The 20,473-nt window shown below is 44.6% G+C and overlaps 1 protein-coding gene across 1 annotated transcript in view; it reads right to left on the bottom strand.

The window, feature by feature from the left end:
• Window positions 1-19,779, bottom strand: part of zeb1b (zinc finger E-box binding homeobox 1b) — a 48,194-nt gene extending 28,415 nt beyond the window's left edge. Inside the window, exon 1 of the mRNA XM_069698062.1 lies at window positions 19,694-19,779. Within this exon, the coding sequence (XP_069554163.1) occupies window positions 19,694-19,751 (58 nt within the window). The 5' untranslated portion in view covers window positions 19,752-19,779. The remainder of the gene's footprint in view (window positions 1-19,693) is intronic.
• Window positions 19,780-20,473: the final 694 nt, after the last annotated feature.

The following is a 20,473-nucleotide window of genomic DNA, read 5'->3' as shown; positions in this document are numbered from 1 at the left end:
AGTATACTTGAAAGACAAATTAAGTAAATAATGTGTAGTGTGCTGTATTGGGAGGCTTTAACACTGTATTGCCAGCACAGACTAGAATATCAGTATTAAAAGACAAGTGCAGTAACAGATTGTAAATATTGTGAAAACCTAATATTATACCTCGAGCCCGAAAGTGTCTTAAACAGTGGATAGAATTTTACCTCTGTAGTGAAAAAATACACAGACACAGAAATGCCTGTGCACAGATACATACCCCATGAAACCCATCAAGTCATTCATGCATAAACAAAAGCAGCCGCAATAATAAAGAGAGCAGCGCTGAAAAATCACCAAAGGTTAAGCGTGCAACATTGTCATCCTGTTAAAACCATCGCTTCAAGCCTGGCCAAACAAAACCTGGCTGATAAGCACAGCGGTGGCATCAAAGCCTTACAGATTATAGATTACCATCAAATCAGCCCGAGCACTGCCGCCATGGATGGGCACCTGCTACTTTACTGTAATGCCCCTTATCCATGGGGCTGGTGATTAGAGCAGGAAATGTGAGTGTATGTGATCTGGACTTGTATACACAATAGCTTCTCATTAATGAGAAAGGTCTCCATGAAACAATGGGATGGCGGTTGATATCTGAACAGGTTTGACTGTTGTTGTTTTTTTTTTTTTTTAAGCCTACTGATGTTTGTGTGGATTTGAATGAGTGTGTTTGTCAGTTTCTATGGTCATCTATGTGTGTGTGTGTATGTGTGTGTGTTTATATCTGTGAAGCTATGTATACCATGTAACCCCTGTGCTATGTTAACCTGCTGTAATTAGCATTTGTATACAGTGCTCCAGTGGCATAGCACCAGCCTCGCCCCTCCCAAAATATACCGTCACAGTCGTGCAGTTTGCTGCCTCTTTGCCCTCGTGCCTCTGCCAGCAGCAGTGTGAGGATTAAAGGAAAATCCCGACCTCCTCATCCACCTCTCTTTAATGCCAGCGCTCACTTTAAATGGCTTCTCCAAAATTAACTGGCTGGATTACAACGCAGGTGCTCACCAAGTCCCTCACCCGCCTCTCCCGAAAATAACTCAGATTATGTATACGAACACTAATGATGAGGCACATGGTGTGTACTCAAACACAAACAAGAACAATGATCTTCGTTCCCACAGGTCTCCCGCCAACGGTGCCAGTTAGGTGGATTGATTAAGATGCAGCCTGTTCAATTCAGTGAGGGTTAAAAGAGGAAGAGGCTGAGGATGACAATCCACAGGATATGCTGATAATCAATTTACCTGCTACTCACAACACCCCTCCTCCCCCACCCCCATCGCCACCACACACACACACACACACACACACACACACACACACACACACACACACACACACACACACACACACACACACACACACACACACACACACACTCAAAATTCCACCAGCGGAGCAGAAATGCTCACTTCTGTCCGTCTCCCGGCTGGACTCGCTGACACAGCACTTTTCTCCATTTTCATCACCATTCTTAACCTTTATCTCACTCCTCTCCCATCGTACTGCTCTCCTCCTCTCTTTATCTTCGCCTTTCTTTCAAAGCCACGCTCCTCACAGGAAAACAAGGTTGTAAAGGTGGGAGATGCTGATATTGTTTGGCGTGTGTGTACTCTATGTGAAACAAAAATGTAAGACCTATGGGTTTATATCCAGAGGAAGATTTTGGCACGCTGCCAGCTAAATGGCCCTGCTAGAGGTATGTGTGCCTTTGTGCCACTGTGTAAATATTTCATATGATTTGAAGCTCCCTCAAACAAAGAAATATTAAGGCCTTTACAACCTTTTATGGAAGTCTGAAGTAGTATGAGGCCAAATTTAATAGACAAGAAAACAATAGCAACAGTAGACTAATTAGAACATGGATCTGAACTGAATACAGAGTGGGTTGAAAACTCACAACCTAGAAACCTTTAAGACCCACAGTTAAAAAATAAAAAAAAATAAAAAATACACCTCATACACCTTGTATTTGTCTTCCTATGGTAGCTCCATATCTTGTCACAGACCGGACTCACAGGTATCAGGAGACACCCAGTATGTATGCATCGTCCATGCCCACACATCAGTTATGTGCGGAAGACTAGGTAGGTACACTCGCACTGCGGCCGTTTGTCTTTCTAATCGAGGGGGGAACAGCAGCGGTTACAGGCAGAGAACAACTCTCATGCTCCTTTAATGGGAATGAATAAAGGATGAGTCGAGGCTCAGACACCAGGTTAAGACGCTGTTTAGCACCTCTGGCCCAGCGCCCGGTGTTGGAGGCAGGAGTTGAAGGCGGCGGCGGGGGGGGGAGAAGGGGGACAAAAAGAGAAGATTAGAAGAAGATATCAAGAGGAACATCCAGATGGGCTGACGAGCTGGTGAATGATAGAATATCGTTGGCCTAAATGTAAAGTGGTGTAAGAGAAGGACATTATGAAACAGAGCTGCACCAGTTTCCAGGGACTGCTTTAACTACATGTACAGCATTTAGAAGTTGTCAGGGGATTTTTCTAAACAGTAAACCAAGAACCAGAGAGAACTACTTGTTGACACTGAGTCTGGTTCCGTACGCCTCTGCAGATCTCTTCTCTTTGATCCTCCTCGGGAGAAAATGAAAGGCACTGGAAAAGAGAAAAAAAAGGAAGAATGGGACCTGGGAAGAGGTATATAAAGCAGCACTTTTCAGAAATTGCTCTGGATTTTATGGAGAGGGTTGGAAAGGAGTGGCACACTGTGCCAAGGTATGTTGTCCATCGGTAGCCATTGTGGGGTGAGAACAGGTCCCAGGATGATGATGGTGCCAGTCTCCTACCCCAGACACCGTCATAATGGCTGCCACCTTCCCTGGATTATGGCAGCTAGTGAGAACTCACAGCAGAAGCACCTGTGCTCAACAGTCAGATCACCACATCAAAACAAGCCTGAAGAATTAGACTACTACTGGGGGTGCTGAAGGGTGCCTGAAGCAACCACAAATGGAGAGACACTTTTCAAGATGCTTTTCGCCCTGTATTTGGATCAGTGGAGAGAAGACTGTAGGTGCTGTGTAGGCTAAAATGTGAATTATCTTCAGCAGTACAGCAGTATAGACAGCTTTTCAAAAGCCAACCAGTCACGCCAAAGATGAGGCAAAGCCTCACACCTCATACAATACCTGACAATTTACAATACTGAAACTAGAGGTTGTCAGCAGTGATGGTAGAGCTACTACTCATGTCATAAAAGTAGGAAAACGGTGTTAAGTAGTGTTAAGTTTGCTAAAAATGTCTGCAACCCCAATAAGGTAGCACATTTCTACAAAAAAAAAAAGCAGAAAGAGTGTGAATGCAGCGTCCTGCACTTATGAGCTTTCAAAGTTCAGGGAGTATTTGAGGAGCTGTGGGTGATGGCTGGTGCCATGTGACATGGTGTGAGTGCATCTTATTTTAGAGTGAGAGGTTGAGATAAGGTGTTAAAAGGAGGGGAGGGACAGGAATTCTGTGCTGTCCTTGTAAGCCTCGATGCAAGGTAGATGTCAGCTCCCCTCCCAGGTTCAATTCTTTGATTACAACTGATTGATTTAAAAGAAAATCCACTTTATTGCATTTGTCCCAATCCACGCCATTTACTCTGAGATATATTCTACTTCAAATTGCAAATATCTGCAATGTAATGGTCTGTCCTTTTCTTTGAATGATCCTGACATCTCCAAATGCACTCCCTTGTTTTCTCTCCTCTTTTTCCTCTCTCTCTGTGTGTGTGTGTGTGTGTGTGTGTGTGTGTGTGTGTGTGTGTGTGTCTTGCTGTGCTCCAGCAGTTTATTTAGCTGCCATGTTTACATTCCTGTTCAGTCAGCCTCTCCTAGGGGAGGATGACTGGATCCTCTCTCTCTCTCCCTCTCTCTCCCTCTCTCTCCCTCTCTCTCCTCAGTTACAGGATGGTTGCCACAGATAGCCGTGGCTGACACATACAAGCACACAGGCCAGACTTTTTGTATTTGGTTCTGGCTAACAAAGGATTATGTGTATCCCAACATGTACAGATCTTACGGAAATGTAAGCACAAGATGAAGAACTTATGAAATCACCAGCACAACGTCCATCAGACAGCTGTCAGTCATGTCACAGAGAAGTACTCATCATTTATTTCACTGTAACAGTGACTATGGGCGGGGCCGGGGTAGGGCTAATTGGAGCTATAGGACGTCCAGAACGCTCAGGTCCCCAGCACTTCACTGGCCTCATCATTAGACTGACTGGCTCCTGTGGCCTCCGGGAGAGTGCTGTCTGCAAGCCCTAATGACTGCTGACTCACTCAGCACCCAGCACCGCCGCCACATTAGCCCAGCCCAGAATAGCCCCAAATAAAGAGAGATGCAAGGGGAATGGGGATGTTCAGCACCCCTACAGTGTTGTAAGACATAGACCCCATATGATATGTGTGCTATTTGATTAATTTGACTATCAACTCCATGTTGTAATAACCCTGTTGGTTGGCTCTAGTCCAGCCTATGTAGACATGTAATGCCTAATAAGTGATGCTTGACACTGCTGATTAATACAGGAAAACTGTGTCAACATGGATAAATAATCGCCACTCAGTTGTTGATACATATTTGTTTTGGAAGTCATTATGATGCACTGTTATCAGTTTGAAAGCTGGCATGTTTTCACATTTTCAACACAAGTTATCAAGCCATTAAAGAATCTATCCGTGACACAGTGGCGGGTGCCTGTCAGATTTAAATCTTTTCTACACTGCTCAGAAGGTACCACATTTTTAGGGAGGCTTTATGACTTCACAAGTTGCATTAACAAATATTAATAACGAGCTCATGTTTTTCAATTACATTAGTAATAATATACAGGTAAATATGTTTATGTACTGTCTTGCCAAGATGTACATGTTTTTTTTATGTTTGTACAGCAGGCTTCAGTCTTTATGCTAAGTTTAGCTTAGCTTAGCATAAACACATTACATTACATTTCATTTAGCTGACGCTTTTATCCAAAGCGACTTACAATAAGCTACAGCTAGCCTGGCTCTGCCATGCTCTGTCAGCGCCTCTCAACCTTTCTAATGAACACCTAATTGGCTGAGTCCAGTGAATTCCTGGGGTCTAGAGTTTTGGTGTTGTCACTGTGAGTTTGACAGCCAACTAGTGGAGATGTACCTATGACCAGCCAAGAAATAGTCCTGTACATAAAACCAAATAAAAGTGCAGATTGTTGGTTTTATTCTTTGCATTTTGTATGTTTTAAACAAATATGAAAATGTTCAGAGGTGCAACTAAATGGGTCTTTGTTTAAACTTTGGACAGCGATAGGCAAGCTGTTTCCCCCTGTTTCCAGTCTTTATGCTAAGATAAGCTGACTGGTTATGGCTGTAGCCTCACATTTAGTATGTAGACAAAGAAATTAAAGAAGCAAATCAGCATGTTTTTCAAAACTATTCTTTTGTGTATCTGAGAAAAAGTAAATAGTAAGGCAACTAAATGAAAACACTGAATAAAACAGCCTGGCTCAGCAGATATCTGTGGGTTAACTAGGCTGTAAAACCCACATGACGGCAAGACAGAGGACTGCTCTGTGTTCAACTGACCATGGGAGGTAGGAGGAAGCGAGAGGGTGGGATGAAGACAGGGAGAGTTTTTGTACTGTTGTTCTTCCAAAAAGAAGACAGCGATAAATCTCCTCCATCAGCACAGCTTCATGTCTAACAAGTGTTCTGTTCATACTGAGGCTGGGAAATACATTTTATCTAGATGACCGACAATCTTGACAGAAAAAAATTAAATAAAAAAGGCAATTTATAATTAAAGTGGAGAAAAATTAAAGCAATGTTTTGCTTGAATTTTTCAGATTTTTCTTAATGTTCATCTGGGTGTTATTGTGTGTGAGAGGACACATCTGTTAGGGATTTGGGACTGGGCGATTTCACCTTCTGTCAGGAGACAAAAAGAAAGAAAGAAAGAAAGAAAGAAAGAAAGAAAGAAAGAAAGAAAGAAAGAAAGAAAGAAAGAAAGAAAGAAAGAAAGAAAGAAAGAAAGAAAGAAAGAAGGAAACAAACAAACAAACAAAGAAACAAAGAAACAAACAAAGAAAGAAACAAAGAAACAAAGAAAGAAAGAAACAAAGAAAGTAAGTGAGGGGGTGCGTGTGTGAAAGAGACATGGCCTATCTAAAATACACCATCTGAATGCAGTATCAGCCAAAAATACTCCTTCTAACAAGTCAATAATGTGTATCGATTACTTCTGCGCACGGCTTATGCAACATCACCATCTCAGTGTACAATTATGGTGTAATCACTGTGCGCAGGCAGGGGTTTGCACAGCAACCTGCCTGCCCTGTAGAGACGGAAAAGTAAACTCCTCATGTGTGCCATGGGGTCCTTAAATCAAACTGCACAATGTGAACTAATGGCCTGGAAACACTGAGAGAACTGTGCTCACATAGACCCATATATAGCGACAGACGCAGGGAGAGAGTAGAACGGAGGCAGGAGAGGATAGAGAGACACAGGCGTGTTAAATGTTTGCAGGGCTCTGAGAAGGCCTCAATCATGGAAATGACTCAGTGATGAGAAGTATCATGCGTCCATAAATCTAGAAGAGATTCGGGCAACATGAAACTGAGGCGGATGTCCATTTAAGAAGGAAACGGAGATAAAGTCGAGCCAAAGTGTTGGTGAGACACTTCGGAGTGAGATGCAATCACCTCTTCTCATCGCTGACTGACCGTTCTTTCTTTATCTGATGCTCATTTCCCTCCTGCTCTTAGTCCAACATTACTCCTCCCACTCCTCCTCATCTTCCTTCTCTCCTGAAACCCAATGCAAGCACCATTTCCACCGGGACTCTGATGTGAGCTCGGAGACGGCCGTGCGTAATCGATAGTGCCAGGTTGCCAAGACAACCTTGATTTCCTGTCGCCGTTTTTGCCGAGCGCCGGTGATTGCGCCGGGTGTCCGTTGCACCTGCCGCCCCCCCGCCCCCCACCCACACACACACACACACCCCCTCTTCCACTGTCTCATCAGGCACCCCTTATGCCTCACCTCCCTCCCGCCCTCCTTGCACCATATAGCCGCCATAGACAAAAGAGTTAGACAGATATACAAAGGCAAAACGGATTAGACCCAAGAGGTTGGGTTTGAACAATCAAAACATGGTAGTGAGTGTGAGGCCACATGCACACACACATGCATGCACGCAGACCCATTTTAAACAAACACACACGCCCTGTCATCACTAACAAAAGCAAGCAGTGACAGCTATCACCTACCTTGGAGGATGATGTCACTGCACCTGGGGAGCGTTTATTCTCAGCCCCCCCTCTCTTTCGTACAGGAGGGGTTGGCACCTCCAGTTTTTTTTTCATTAATGGAGAGCTCATTAATCGTGGCTGATAACGAGGACGTGGGACAGGGACATGATTAAGGGGCTCTCTCTCCTTTAGCTGGGCGCCCTTGGGGATAAACAGCCCAGGGTGTGTGTGTGTGTGTGTGTGTGTGTGTGTGCGCTCCTGTGTGGGCCGCATGTTAAAGCAGGCAAAGGACACACACACCCAGTGCTATCTCTAGGACATCTGCAGGATAGGATACTACACATGTTTTCACTTCTTAGTGATTGCAGCTCCGGTCAGTTTGGTATTCCACTGTGAATTCACCGATGTCTGCGCATGAAGCCATCTTCCATTAAAGATCTAAGTTTGTTGTTGTCTGGATTCCCTTACGGCTACGGTTTAATACTGCAGGAGCTGAAACGGAGGCTCATGGAGAGGAAGTTGGGACTTAAAACAAATCTCTGTGGAGTTTTTCTGGGTGAGCTTCCCTCCACATCCTCATAGAGACAGGAACTTTTTGAGGGAAGGGATATATATTCTGGTAGAAGCAAGTGAAATTATTAATGTTCTGATTGTGTTTTAATAAAAGACAAAGCTGCATTATCTAGTAATTTGTCAGTTCAATAGTGCATCCGAGTAGGACTGGGACTAATTTCTCAGTGTCAAGCATGCTGTAGACTATGAAATTATAGATCGTAAGTTAAGGGAGTGATATGATTTGTATTTGTGTGAGAGAGTGTGTGTGCATGTTTGTCTGAATTTTGTTTTAGACTTAAAATGTCACTGAGAAAAATTGTAGTGCTCATGCTTATTTTGATACTATGTGGGACAATAGGTAAAAAAAAAAAAAAAAAAAGGACAATTATGAATACTGTTAGACTACAAATATGCATTTTGACCTGGTCTAATGTCTATTTTGTTGAATCATTAAAACAAGCAAATTATCAGGAGTATGTAGATGCCAGAAAGAGGCCAGCAAATGTGTTTGGTCAAGCAAACAAATGTTATGTAATACAGGAAATAAAGTTAGTGCGGGCTGTGAAGCATGGAAAACTTTAGATGGCAAACTAGGTGGTATAATACAGAAGAGAGGATACAGTAATAATAGGATGTTTATGTAATAACAGGTCAGAAGTGATCCACATATGTAATGAATGTAAGTGATCCACAAACACAACAGGATGTTACAGTGTCTGAGCCAGAGAGCAGAAGCTCAGCTTGTACATACAGGAGTGCTTTGTAGCACAGCAATCGTTTAATCTTACACACACATTAAATCCAATCTGTCTGGACCAGGACCCTAATCCCCTCTCCACGGCCACGGAGACAAGCAGACAGTAATCCTCCATATTTGTATATTAATAGGAACAGTCTCAGAGGGGGCTTCTCTATATATCGTGATGTATGTTTTATTAGGTGGTTAATCTGCTTGTTGATCACAGGTTCGGTCCATTTGAACCTGGGTTTTATTAAAACACAGTCGGCCCTGCCTGAGGGATAAGCTCCCCAAGGACAAAGAAGAGCATGCCTGGGTTCAATAGACTCATCGTCAACAATAAACAGCTTTACATCAACGTTATCTGTCATGGGCCAATACAATTATTAAGTGGAATTCAGCCCCAAGGCCTCTGCCCTTTTCCAAGAGGACGGCTAGATAAAGCCTGACCCAAATATGAGTGTGCTGGCTTGTTACCATAATGCATGCTTCAATCAACTCCATTGTTATTTCTGAAGGTGTACTTTTGTGCGCGCCCATAGTAATCCACATTGCCCCGAGAATGTCTTCCTGTCCTCCGGAGGACCCTCAGACAATGATTTGGTTAAAATGCCGTTCCACGTCAGCAGACACAACCGGCTGAGTAAACGAGAGGCGCAGAGGTGAGATTCCTTTGGATCTGAATCACATTGGAGTCGTCTGCTCACCTCTCAGCCCGTCTAGACGCTGTGTCACTGCCACACCCTGCTGGACATCCGCCCTGATTCAATAGATTTATCAGACAGCCATTTGATTAGAAGGACACTGCTTTAAATTAGCTGGTGAGCCGGGGAGTGATGAAGAGGCTGGACAGGAGGCCATTACAGCTGAGGGGACACTGTCCCTCTTGCTTACCAATGGTCTGCAGCCGCCAGTGATCACATTGATGTCTGTAATCACTTCAACTACAAGGGTTTCTGATGCATTTAAAATGGTCAATTTGTATGATTCTCTCCTTAAGATATTTTACTCTAATACAGAAATAAGTGGCATCAACTTGCAGGCACAGTCTTATAGTAGGCATCAATCAAAGTGACTTCCATCGGGTAAACAAACAAACAGCTTTTAAACATCTGGCGAGGCGAGATAGGGAGAGAACGAAAGAGGCACCCGAGGGAGATGTGTTGATTAAAAGGAAGGATGGAAGGAAGGGTAGAAAATGAGACCAAAAAGGAAAGGAAGAGCCTCTGAGACAGTTCACACTCAGGTCAGCATTCAGGTGGAGGTCAGGAATGCGCTCACAAACCATGCTTAACACACACACACACACACACACACACACACACACACACACACACACACACACACACACACACACACACACACACACACACACACACACACACAAAAACATGGCCTTTGAATGCAATACATCCACACCATGTGACTCTCACGGGGTAATCTCATGGGAGCATCCCCCACCCCTGAGCTCCCCTGATGGACTGTAACAACAGGAAGTCAGCCTGGCCTGCAACATCACACCACACCTACAGATAACGGCCCCCTCCCTCACACACTGCACATATTAACACAGAAACACTCACACCCACACGCCTTCCTTGCTCTTCTTCAGCCTTCCTCATCATTAATGTGTTGCATTTATTCATCAGTTAAGTTTAATCCCTCTAAAAGTGCGCAGTGTGGGGCAGAAGAATCGGTGGCACGGTGCCCGCTGCTGCCGGCGTCAGTGGCGAGCGAGGCGCGCTGCAGCCTGGCACTGAAACAAGGAGAGGCCGAGGCTGGCAGGGGGTGGGCCTTTCAGTGACTGAATAGCCCTTGTTTATCTAGGTCCCTCTGGGAAGTCAGGACACTGCAGTGAATAGGAGCCAGTTAGCAGCGATGGCATAATAAGACCGGGGGGAGGACGGGGGTCATTGAAATTCAACGCAGGCTACTGTCAAGACAAACCACCCTTGCCAGCTGTGGCAGAAACTTAAAGGAGCAGGGGAGGGTTTTGTACCACGGACGGTTTTGAGGCTAACAACACAACATTCGATGACCAACAAGCTTTGATGTGCCATTGCTTACTCATCAAAAGTGCCCAAAAAAAAAAAAAATGCAGGCAACTGTTTCACTACAGCTGAACAAAAAAGACAAGCAAAGTGGCTGATTTAAGTCTTGACCTTCGTCAAAGAAAGGAATCTTGACATGACGGACAAACAGGACTGAGCGCTTATGTCTTTAGGGGGCATGTGTGTACACACTGGAGGTGACCAGAAACACTAGGAGTCATTAAGTAAATAAAGCCAGTGTTCTTCCGGCCTGTTTCAAAGTCTCAGCATGATAGCAAGATCCTCTGCAAAATAATACAAAAAAACCCCACTGCAAGCGGTAAGTTTTGTGTTCCAATAGAGCCAAATCTTTTTTTTATGTATCTGAAAAGAAATGCTGGTTTTCTTTGCCCTCTGTGGCAAGAAGATGCCGGGCCTACATATCAGCAAAAGCTGTTCTTTTTCCAAGCTTTCATGTTTTCTGCCCCGGTTTGTTGTCTCCGCAGCCCCTGATGAGGACCCTTAAATAGGCTGCCACAGGTGCTGGGGGCCGGCGGGGTGAAGGAGGGGAAGGTGGCCGGGATGGGAGCAGGGCCGCAGGAAGCCTCTTGTTTTCATAGAGATAAAGGGGCTTTCAGGTTGCATCCTGGGCCGTAATCTCTCACATACTTCCTGGTTTTGTTCACGGTGAGGCAAGACAAAATGACAAAGTAACCTTCGCCCTGAGCGCCTGATCGATAGCTTCGGATGAGGCAGGATACACATCTGATGTTAGTGAATTTGAAGAGCACAAAATGACAAAGACAGGCCACATTTGATTTTGAGCTGTGTTCATTAATGACCCTTGATCAGGGCTGATTTATGGGTTCATTTATTCCAAGTGCTGCTTCATTACTGATGATGATTATAAAAGTGTGCATATAATTTCTTTTCTGACCTCTTCATTTGCTTTTAGAGCACAATTAACATTGTTCCAAGCTCTCACATCCTAATTACAGAAAAGAAAACGCTCCCTTCCTTCAAATTCAAGTTCCTCCTTAAACAGTCACTTAGTGCGGGCCTTGTGTTTAAAAAGATCCATTTACTAGAAAATTTGCATGAAAGGGGTTTATTGAAAAGTTGGCATTGAGGAGGACTGCAAACTTCAGAAGAATATACAACACATTCACATATTTAAAGTACCAAAAAATGCTCTCATTCCACCTCTTTTCTCTGCTCCGCTCTCACTCTCCATTCTGAGCATGTCCTTCTTGAGAAGGCCAGCATTTGACCGTGAGCCACACCCTGTTCTCCTGCCAGAGGAAACTTTCAATCTCTGCCTCCCTCTCTCACTGTGGCTGTAGCTCTGGCTCTCTCATACTTTTGTCAGGTGTTATTTATGAGCGCTGTATAGCTGAGTTGCTGCATGCCTACAGCACCTGCTGGTGCTGGAGAATCAGAGCCAAGGCAGCTGCCAGAGAGAGGAACGAGAGACAGAAAAGGAGAGAACACATAGGCCTCCAGAGTGAGGAACTTTATGAGAACGTGGCGAGCGATGGTGGGGCACTGCCGTGTGGCTTTGTTGATGTTGTAAGTGTACTGGCATGCAGCTTACAGCTCATACAACTAATGGTGTTTGTTATAGTGGCAGCAGTAGGAACAAACAAACAAACAAACAAACAAGCGATGAGCAATCACTAATTAATAATGCTGTACAACTCCAAAGATGATCAATTAGAGGCCATGCTTCATTGACTTGCGGGCAACAGTCCTGTTGCCACAGTAATAAGAGAGGGGAGGGCGCTGTCACCATGAGTAAGAAGACAGATGCACAACTGCCTCGTTACGGAGATCCGAGAGTATCTGCTGCTACACACACACTGATTTATGAAACGTTCAGTACTACAATATGTTTTGACGGTAAACAACTGGACGCTTGTAACAGTGAGTTGAGCCAGGACAGAAAGGCTGAGACGAGTCAAAACGCTTAATTCCAGTGCCCAGAGTTACAGAGACCCAATGTAAAAAAAAAAAAACACCAACAAAAAAAACAATGTACTTCGTTGTTATAATAAGTCTTTTGCTGTATATTGCAGGTCCTTTTGGGTAGAAAGCCAAAATTCACATCCAATCAGAAATGTTAAATATACCACAAACTATGTTTTTCATCAATTGTTTGCGATCCTTTAACAGACAGTGAGGTGAGAGGATAGAAGTCAGAAAAAACAGAACAAACTGGTTTTAAAGCTCTGATATAAATGTATTGAGCATTCAATCACAGGTATTCGTCAAACAGCCCTGTTCAGCCTATGTAAGGAAGAACTTCATGAAACTATAAACACACTTCAAGAAAGACACACCTGTAGAAACCAAAACACTGATATTGTTGGATATAGAGTATATTTACACTATGTAAAGAGGGAAAACACTTTCATCTGTTTTTTTTTTTCCATTCAGTTATAAAGACACGGCATTAGTTTAGTTTCTGCAATGTATGGCATTATTGTTTGTCCTTTGCCTTTTCATTTGGTTATGTTGCATTCATGGAGACATACCGTAACTTCTTTCTTGAAACAAGTCTGTCTAGGCTGCCTCCTTCGGTTACGTCACACTACTGGGGTCATGGGGACTTCAACGAAACGCTCATGGGTTAAATGGGGCGATGCGGATGCTCCATGCCTCCCTCTTGTCTGCCCTCCCTCTGTTCTGAGGCTGCCCATTCTCCTCTCATTAATCCTGTGTGGATGTTTATCCATGTTGACATTCAGCATAGCAGCCGGCATTCTCTCTGACTAACAAACAGGGTGACTAAGTTTTTTGTTTTTTTCCTTGCTGGAGCTGTCATAGGGCTAGCCGAGTCTAGCTAGCTCAGTGCTCAGGCTTGGGGGACATAGAGGCACTCGATTTGTTAGTCATTGTGGCCCTCGAGATACCACAGCCGGGCCGTGCAACTGGAATCAGGATGTGAATATGAATGTGTACCCCCTCAGGAGGGCCATTATCAGTTCTGGTGCTATGGAGAGGAAAATCAATATGGTCATCATAAGGGGCTGGCAAAAAGCCAGCCACTAGGCTGTGTTCAAAGCATGGCAGCAGATTATTCTTCATCTGATGTCATCTAATTTCATCCCCGTAGACAGAGACACTGTGGGACTATAATAAGGTCAGGCACATTTAAGAGGGACGAGACATGCAACATCTATGTAAAAAGAAAAAAAACAAACTGTGGTCAGGTGGTCTGACGTGAAGCTACAGCAAAGGCTCACCCTGATGAGTTTCTGCCACAAACACAATCTGGTGTAAGAGCCCCTCACCGGGCCCTCCTTCTGCCTATTGTGTCGGTCCAGTCTTTTTCATTAACCGCTCCACTGAGGACCCCAAGAAGAGGGCGGGGGTAGATGGGCGGGAAGGGAAAGAAGAAGGAGGTGGTGGTGATGATGTGGGGACAAGGAGGGGTCTGCAGACAGACCCAAAGGGACTGAGTATGGGCCTGAAGAGCAGCCACCGAACAGATGATTAAAAACACACATCAACAGGCAGTCCTGGACGCACCATACACAATATTTACCTCGACCAGGATGGCAATTTAAAGGTAATCTCTCCCACAAGTATACACACTACTACAGAATATTATCTCTCACCCCCACACCTGTGGGGAGGGACTAAAGGAGGGGGGAGAGAGTAGGAGGGAAAAAGCAATAGTTAAGGTAAAAGAAAAGGAAAAAGAAACAGAAAAGAAAAGAAAAGAAAAGAAAAGAAAAGAAAAGAAAAGAAAAGAAAAGAAAAGAAAAGAAAAGAAAAGAAAAGAAAAGAAAAGAAAAGAAAAGAAAAGAAAAGAAAAGAAAAAAACCAACTGAGTTAGTTGCAAATACACCTGTCTGCCCATGACTCAGCTTTGGAGTCAGGAGAGGAGGGCAAAGGAGGCTTTTCTGCTCAGTTGGCTTGCATGATATACTTAACTGATCTCTCCTCCCTGCACTGCACTGCATCAAACACCAGCCTACACCACTTTCTGTGTCAGTATCTGTGTTTAGGGTCAAAGCCATCGGAGCAGTTGCAGACAACACGATTCACCCAACAACAACAAGCATTTCAGTGTGGAGGCTGTTCCACATGTGTCGTGTCAAGGCAGCAGCTTTTGTTACTACAGTACCAAAATGATCAACCCAGACGGCTATTCTTGGGGGGGGGGGGGGGGGATCTGCTCCATTGCAACGGTTATGTTTTTGTTCAGTTCACTGGGCTGACGCGTCGCTTCAAGCTCCCACCGCCACATCCTTGTGTTACCCCATACTAACCCCATTATCACCCCCCCCCCCCCCGGTCCCCCAAGTCAGCAACCCCAGCATATTTTTTGTCCTTTCAGGGACAGAGCTGGCGATCTGCGTATGGCTGTGTCATCATCAGTGAGGGAGCCTCCAAGGCTGTAAAGCAGATCATCGCCCATGCTCAGGATTTGGGGAAACTCCTGCCTGCAGAGCCAAATTAAGCCTTCACCCTGACATTGGTCATACTAAATACTTGGTCGCACGCATTGCCACTTTAAAATACATGGGACAGAAATGCCGCGGGGATGCGTCGGTGTTAACGTTAAGCGTAACGAGCGTGACGCGGGTGTAAGCTACATTTCCAAGACAAAAATGTCAAACAGGGTGCTGCAACGCAGACCCTTGAGGGCCCAAGGGCCGTGTGAGAGAGGGATTTGATGAATTCTGCGAACGTTCCACGGATTCCACCCTCACAGGGACCTTTGGGAAAAGAATGGGTCATATGCAAATGGCATGCACAGTATGGAGGAGAAGTTTCCCACAAGCCGAGTGTGAAAAGGGCTCTCCCTCCCCATGCCGGGCCTGCTGAATGGCCCTTTTCTTCTGCCACTGAAAGTGTATGAGGTAGAGCAGGCAAACTGCAAAGGTAACTAGGCTCTTTCTCCTCAGGCTTTCTCACTAAAGCCTGAACACACAATGGTTCATTTAGGCATTCAGCCACACAAACCCCAATAAAGCACATCCAAGCGCAGTTAAGGGGGTTACTGAAACTGACTCTGGGTTTAAAACTCCTTCTTTATGAAGGGAGAGCACCTTTTTATAGGCTAATGCTCTCAGCCTCCATGGGAGTAGCTAATCATTAAGCTGCCTTAACAGAGGTGGGAGTGTGGTCGTACATCACATAATTTTAATTCTGCGGAATCGTCAGATGACGACAGGCCTTTTCCCACCCTGATGGACATGAAGCTTTCCTTCAGATGAATAAAAGATGGCAGGCTCTACCTGCACAAGGGGGTAAAATTAGTTTTGAATTGTTCAAAGATAACATGGACCTAGTTTTGACCCCAAAATCCATCGAGGTCTGGGAAGATAGCTGCCGTGTGACTCACGCTTTACATCTGTCAGCGCCAGTCCCTCAGTTGTCACCTGTTGTGTAATTCTTTGGTCACCTCAAGCACTTCCCACCAACACTCTCCAACCCCTCCTCCCCCCCCACCTCGACTCAATGGGGAACATGGAGCTCACAGTTTAAGGGGTCAGAGGAAAAGGACGGACAGAAAAAGGGAGCTGAGAAAAATCTGCAGCTCCAGCAACTCCCCCCCCCCACGCCCCCTCCCACTCCTCTCTTCCCCTGTCATTGAACAGACTTAAACACAAACACAATTGGACATGCTGGAAGCCTCACAATGGCACAGAGGGGGGAAAGTGAAGTCATACTCTAAGCACGCATGGGTGCCTAGGTCAGGGGGCAATCAACAGCACCCCTGACTACTGTGTCTTAACCCTCCCACACCACCCCCACCCCTCAGAAAAATAAAGGACAAGCTCTGGAAGGAGGAGTGAGAGGGAAGAAACAGAGCGAGAGCGGAGGCGGGGGGATTTTCTTCTTACTTGGCACTTTCAAATGAAGCTGCTGAGGAAGTTGGTGAAAAGCAGTGAGATAAATGAAAAATTTCCTCCTCTGCTAAACTCTTCACATAACAGGGGTGGACCTTTTAAATGTAAACAGATGTCTTTTATAATGCAGAAGTGGCATGCGGCGCTACAAAGGCGATCACCACCTCATCCGAAGCCTTCAGTGTTGCTCTTAACATCGCTTGCTTTGCAGCACAAACTGGAGCTGCAGCTAAACCATTGTTTTTTTTACTGTTCCCCCCACAAACTTACAGCATGTGGTTGTATTCAGTGGTTTCAAGAAAGGCTGAGCAAGTCCAGGGCACTAAGTATAGTTTAAGTATAGTTTTACTGGGCCAATAAACATGCTCCTAAACATTACATGACAACCTCATTCTACTTATTTGATGGATGATTCATCAAGTGTGTGAGTACACCTCTGAAAAAGAGAGAGCGAGAGGGAGGGAGGAATGCAGGGGGAGAGAAGAGAGAAGGACAGATTAGGGGATGAGACAAACGACCCGTGTGATAATGTCAAATAAACAGAAATCTTAGCTACCTGTATGCATACTCATTTCAAAGTAACTCCCTAACACAGTTTTAAAAACATGGAAAGCACCTCGCGAGCATGGGTACAAAGCTGTCCCAGCACAGCCCTGTTTATTTTTGCAAAGAATGTTAATACCAGGCGCATTCCTCTATTCCCAAATTGCTGTGTTAAATTACCGTTGCAGGGAACGGCTGCTATTCCTGAGGGGAGCTGACTGGGGAGAAGCGACAAAGGAAGCTGTAGGATCCCGCCGATTGCAAACACCTGTCGTCCTGCAGGCTGTTAACACCTCTCTGTTTAAAGCGGGGAATGGAGCTCACCTTGATCTCAGCTCCCTCTGCTAGCCAGGAGCCCGGCAAAGTAACTGTACATAACAAGCTGGGCACAACTTGAGGGCTTCCTTAATGATAATAGAGCAAGCAAAGGGGATCTTATAAAAAATAAAATTAAAAATAAATTAAAAAAAGACAGATAGCAGCCCATGTTAAAAATTGTTATGAGAATGTAAAAAAAACATATATAAAAACATGGTTGTGACACCATACAACACCCTAACTTCACCTAACTTTACTAAGGAATCCACAAAATGCAGTGAAGTTGATTTACATGACAGAGTGCTGCCTTGTCAGAAGGTAATAGGAAATGAGGACTTAAAAGCAGACCTTGACAGCTCTTTGAAACAAATGCAAATGAGGCAAAGCAACAGGGAACATATCAATAGGGCTGTCATTATTGAGAAACATTTAATAAAACCCTGTTAAGTTAAAGAGAGGAGATAAAAGTAAACAAGACAGGTAGACATCCTGTAAAAAGTATATACAAATTTTTAAAAAAGACTTCCTTTTCTCCCACGAGCCAGAGAAAAATCCACATCTTGACAGCAGAACTGTTATCTAAAGTGTGTCCACACCTGATTTAACTAAACACACAAGCTCCTGGAATGAAATGCCTTATTTAATAAAAAAAAAAAAAAAATTAAAAAATGACAGTGGAAAACATCAATAGCACCGAATAAAAAAAGACGCCACTCTCCACATCATTCATCATGTATCCACAGAAAATTCACACGACAGCCAGCCCGCACCGCAGAGCACTGTTTGGTCGCATTTTTCCACCCACGGATTACCGTTTTTAGCACCACGCGAGCAATCGGCTCTTACTAAGTGAAATAACACCGAAATTCCAGCATTACCTCAGTTCCTTTAAGGTACACTGGGTGGCATAGGCCAACACATGAGCAAGACTAGCTGATAGGGACACCACATGTTGACTGACCCGCGACAAAACAACTTGCTTTCTCAACAAAATAAAAGAATAAAGAGAGACGTGACGGATTCACTAGAGCCCACAACGTAAATACAAGAAGGGTGCAGCAGGAAGACAGATATGAACAATTCGAAAAAGTCCTACATACAAAAAAAAAAAGGCATTTAGGCTACGTGTGACATACAAACAAAGTAGCTATAGCATTCAAAAAGAACCCGATAGGCTACTTTTATTGCATTTCAACACAATAAGGCAAACCGAAACCCGTTAAGAGCCGCATAGCGACATTCTACAACAACAATGTAACCGTTTGAAACGTCGCTGTACATGCTGTAATTAAAATACGTAAATACACAACAGAAAAAAAGACGAAGTAAGTGTGTGAAGAGGTTCGCTCGCGTCCAACAGTCCTACAAGAATCAGGATTCCCAGCGCGCGACAGGAGAGGATCCGCTGTCCTTATATGGGCTGCGCTCGCCCTGCTCACACAAACAGCGCGTGAGATATTCCTCGTTCTCCGGAACCTCGGTTACCCCATCCATGTTCCTACCAAGCGGTCAGCCGTTACTTCTCCGTCCGAGACTCTTACGAAACATTTCATGTGAACAATGCGAGCAGCACAGAGAAATAAAACACTCGAATAAGTTGAAGGGTGAAAGAACGGCAGCGGCTCAAAACGCGCTTCAATACAACAAGACACATTTCTGTATCTGTTCTGGCTTTAAACAATTACAGCGGTGTTGTTGGTAATGTAAAACAAAATCGAAACACACAGCAGGCAGGTTTAAATCAGACTCAATGCGTTTTGTCAGCCGTCGTACCGCAGCAACAGTGTCCTGTCGCTACCTGCTCCGAGTGAGCAAAAGAAAGAAAACACCAAAACAGTTGACTTTACCGTTTCAGACCCGTAAAATAGGTTCGCAACGTTTGCGACGAAAAGCACGGCTGAAGCTAACGATTTTCCCCCCCAGCCTAAAGTGTTAAAGACAATCAGTTTGTGGAGGTCCGCAACAACAATCAGGTAGACCGTTTCCCCACAGAAACAGGTCCGAGTTCAGTGGTGGGCTTTAAAACTCGACAGAATGTAACGAAATCAATGAATGACGAGTCCGTGGAGATTGTCAAAGTGTATTCAAATAAATAAAGCGGTACAAAGTGGAGACAAAAGCTGGTCCAGTCCTAACAGAGTGAGGTGCGTATAACGGTCTCCGGCGCAGCGGACCGCTAGGCGGAGGGAGAGACGCGACCCAGGTATAACGGTACACCACATAGGGCTGGAATACAGCGCTCACTTGCTACTTCCCGGCACTTTCACTTACTAAAAACCGGACTTGTGAGCTGCCAAACTTTTAAGTAAAATGTCCGCGGGACAGAACAGCCTCCAGACCGTACCCCCGAAAGAAAAGCTCCGCGTCGGAAGTAGTTTTACTCACCGTTGGTCCTCCTCGGGTTCGCCTGCTTTCTGCGCTTACACCTGGGGCCATCCGCCATGATCCTTTCGTTGTGTCTAAATGCTGCCGGAGAGTCACCTCCTCTCTCACCCCCTCTCCCCCTCCTCCTCCTCCCTCCCTCCCCCCTTCACCTCCCCTTCTCCGCACCTGGTTTACGACACTCAGCTTTACGACATCACCTTCCTGCACCTCCCCGACCCACGCTGCAAGTACCATTCACACGGAGTACTGAAAGTGAGCGGTATGATTATATGTACGCTTTACCTGCCCAACTGTTACCAATGTATTTCAAACATGACCGGTATTTCGTCCTGTCTGTTATAGTTATGATAAAAAGGTATAGGCCTAGGTGATGGCGGTTTGTGGTTGTGTACATTTTAATTGTTTGTTACATCACAAACAGCCCAGCATATTCAGTTGAACCACATTTTATTTTCCATTTCATTGTATTTTTTTCCATTTTGAAAATATTTTTTTAAAAGGTGTTGCATTTATACATTTACATGTATAAGCAATTAATTAAAAAAAAAAGTATTACTCTAGGACATCATTAATGCACATTACGTCATGGTAAGAACTTTTAAATATGACATTTTTCTTCCCAATATGACTGACCTGTTGTGTTGTGTGTTCCTGTGTGTGTGTTTGTTTGTATGTGTCTGTGTGAAGCACAGTAGGTTAGCGACGCAGCAGACAGCGTGTGTGTCAGAGGGAGGAAGAGGTCATGAGACTGTCATCACTGATTCAGTCCTTCACCTGAAG

This window comes from Brachyistius frenatus, unplaced genomic scaffold (genome assembly GCF_029030835.1).
Source record: "Brachyistius frenatus isolate BFR_SWC_R1_liver_20210118 unplaced genomic scaffold, ASM2903083v1 Contig_25, whole genome shotgun sequence".
NCBI lineage: Eukaryota > Metazoa > Chordata > Actinopteri > Embiotocidae > Brachyistius > Brachyistius frenatus.
This window is presented reverse-complemented; position numbering and strand designations above follow the sequence as displayed.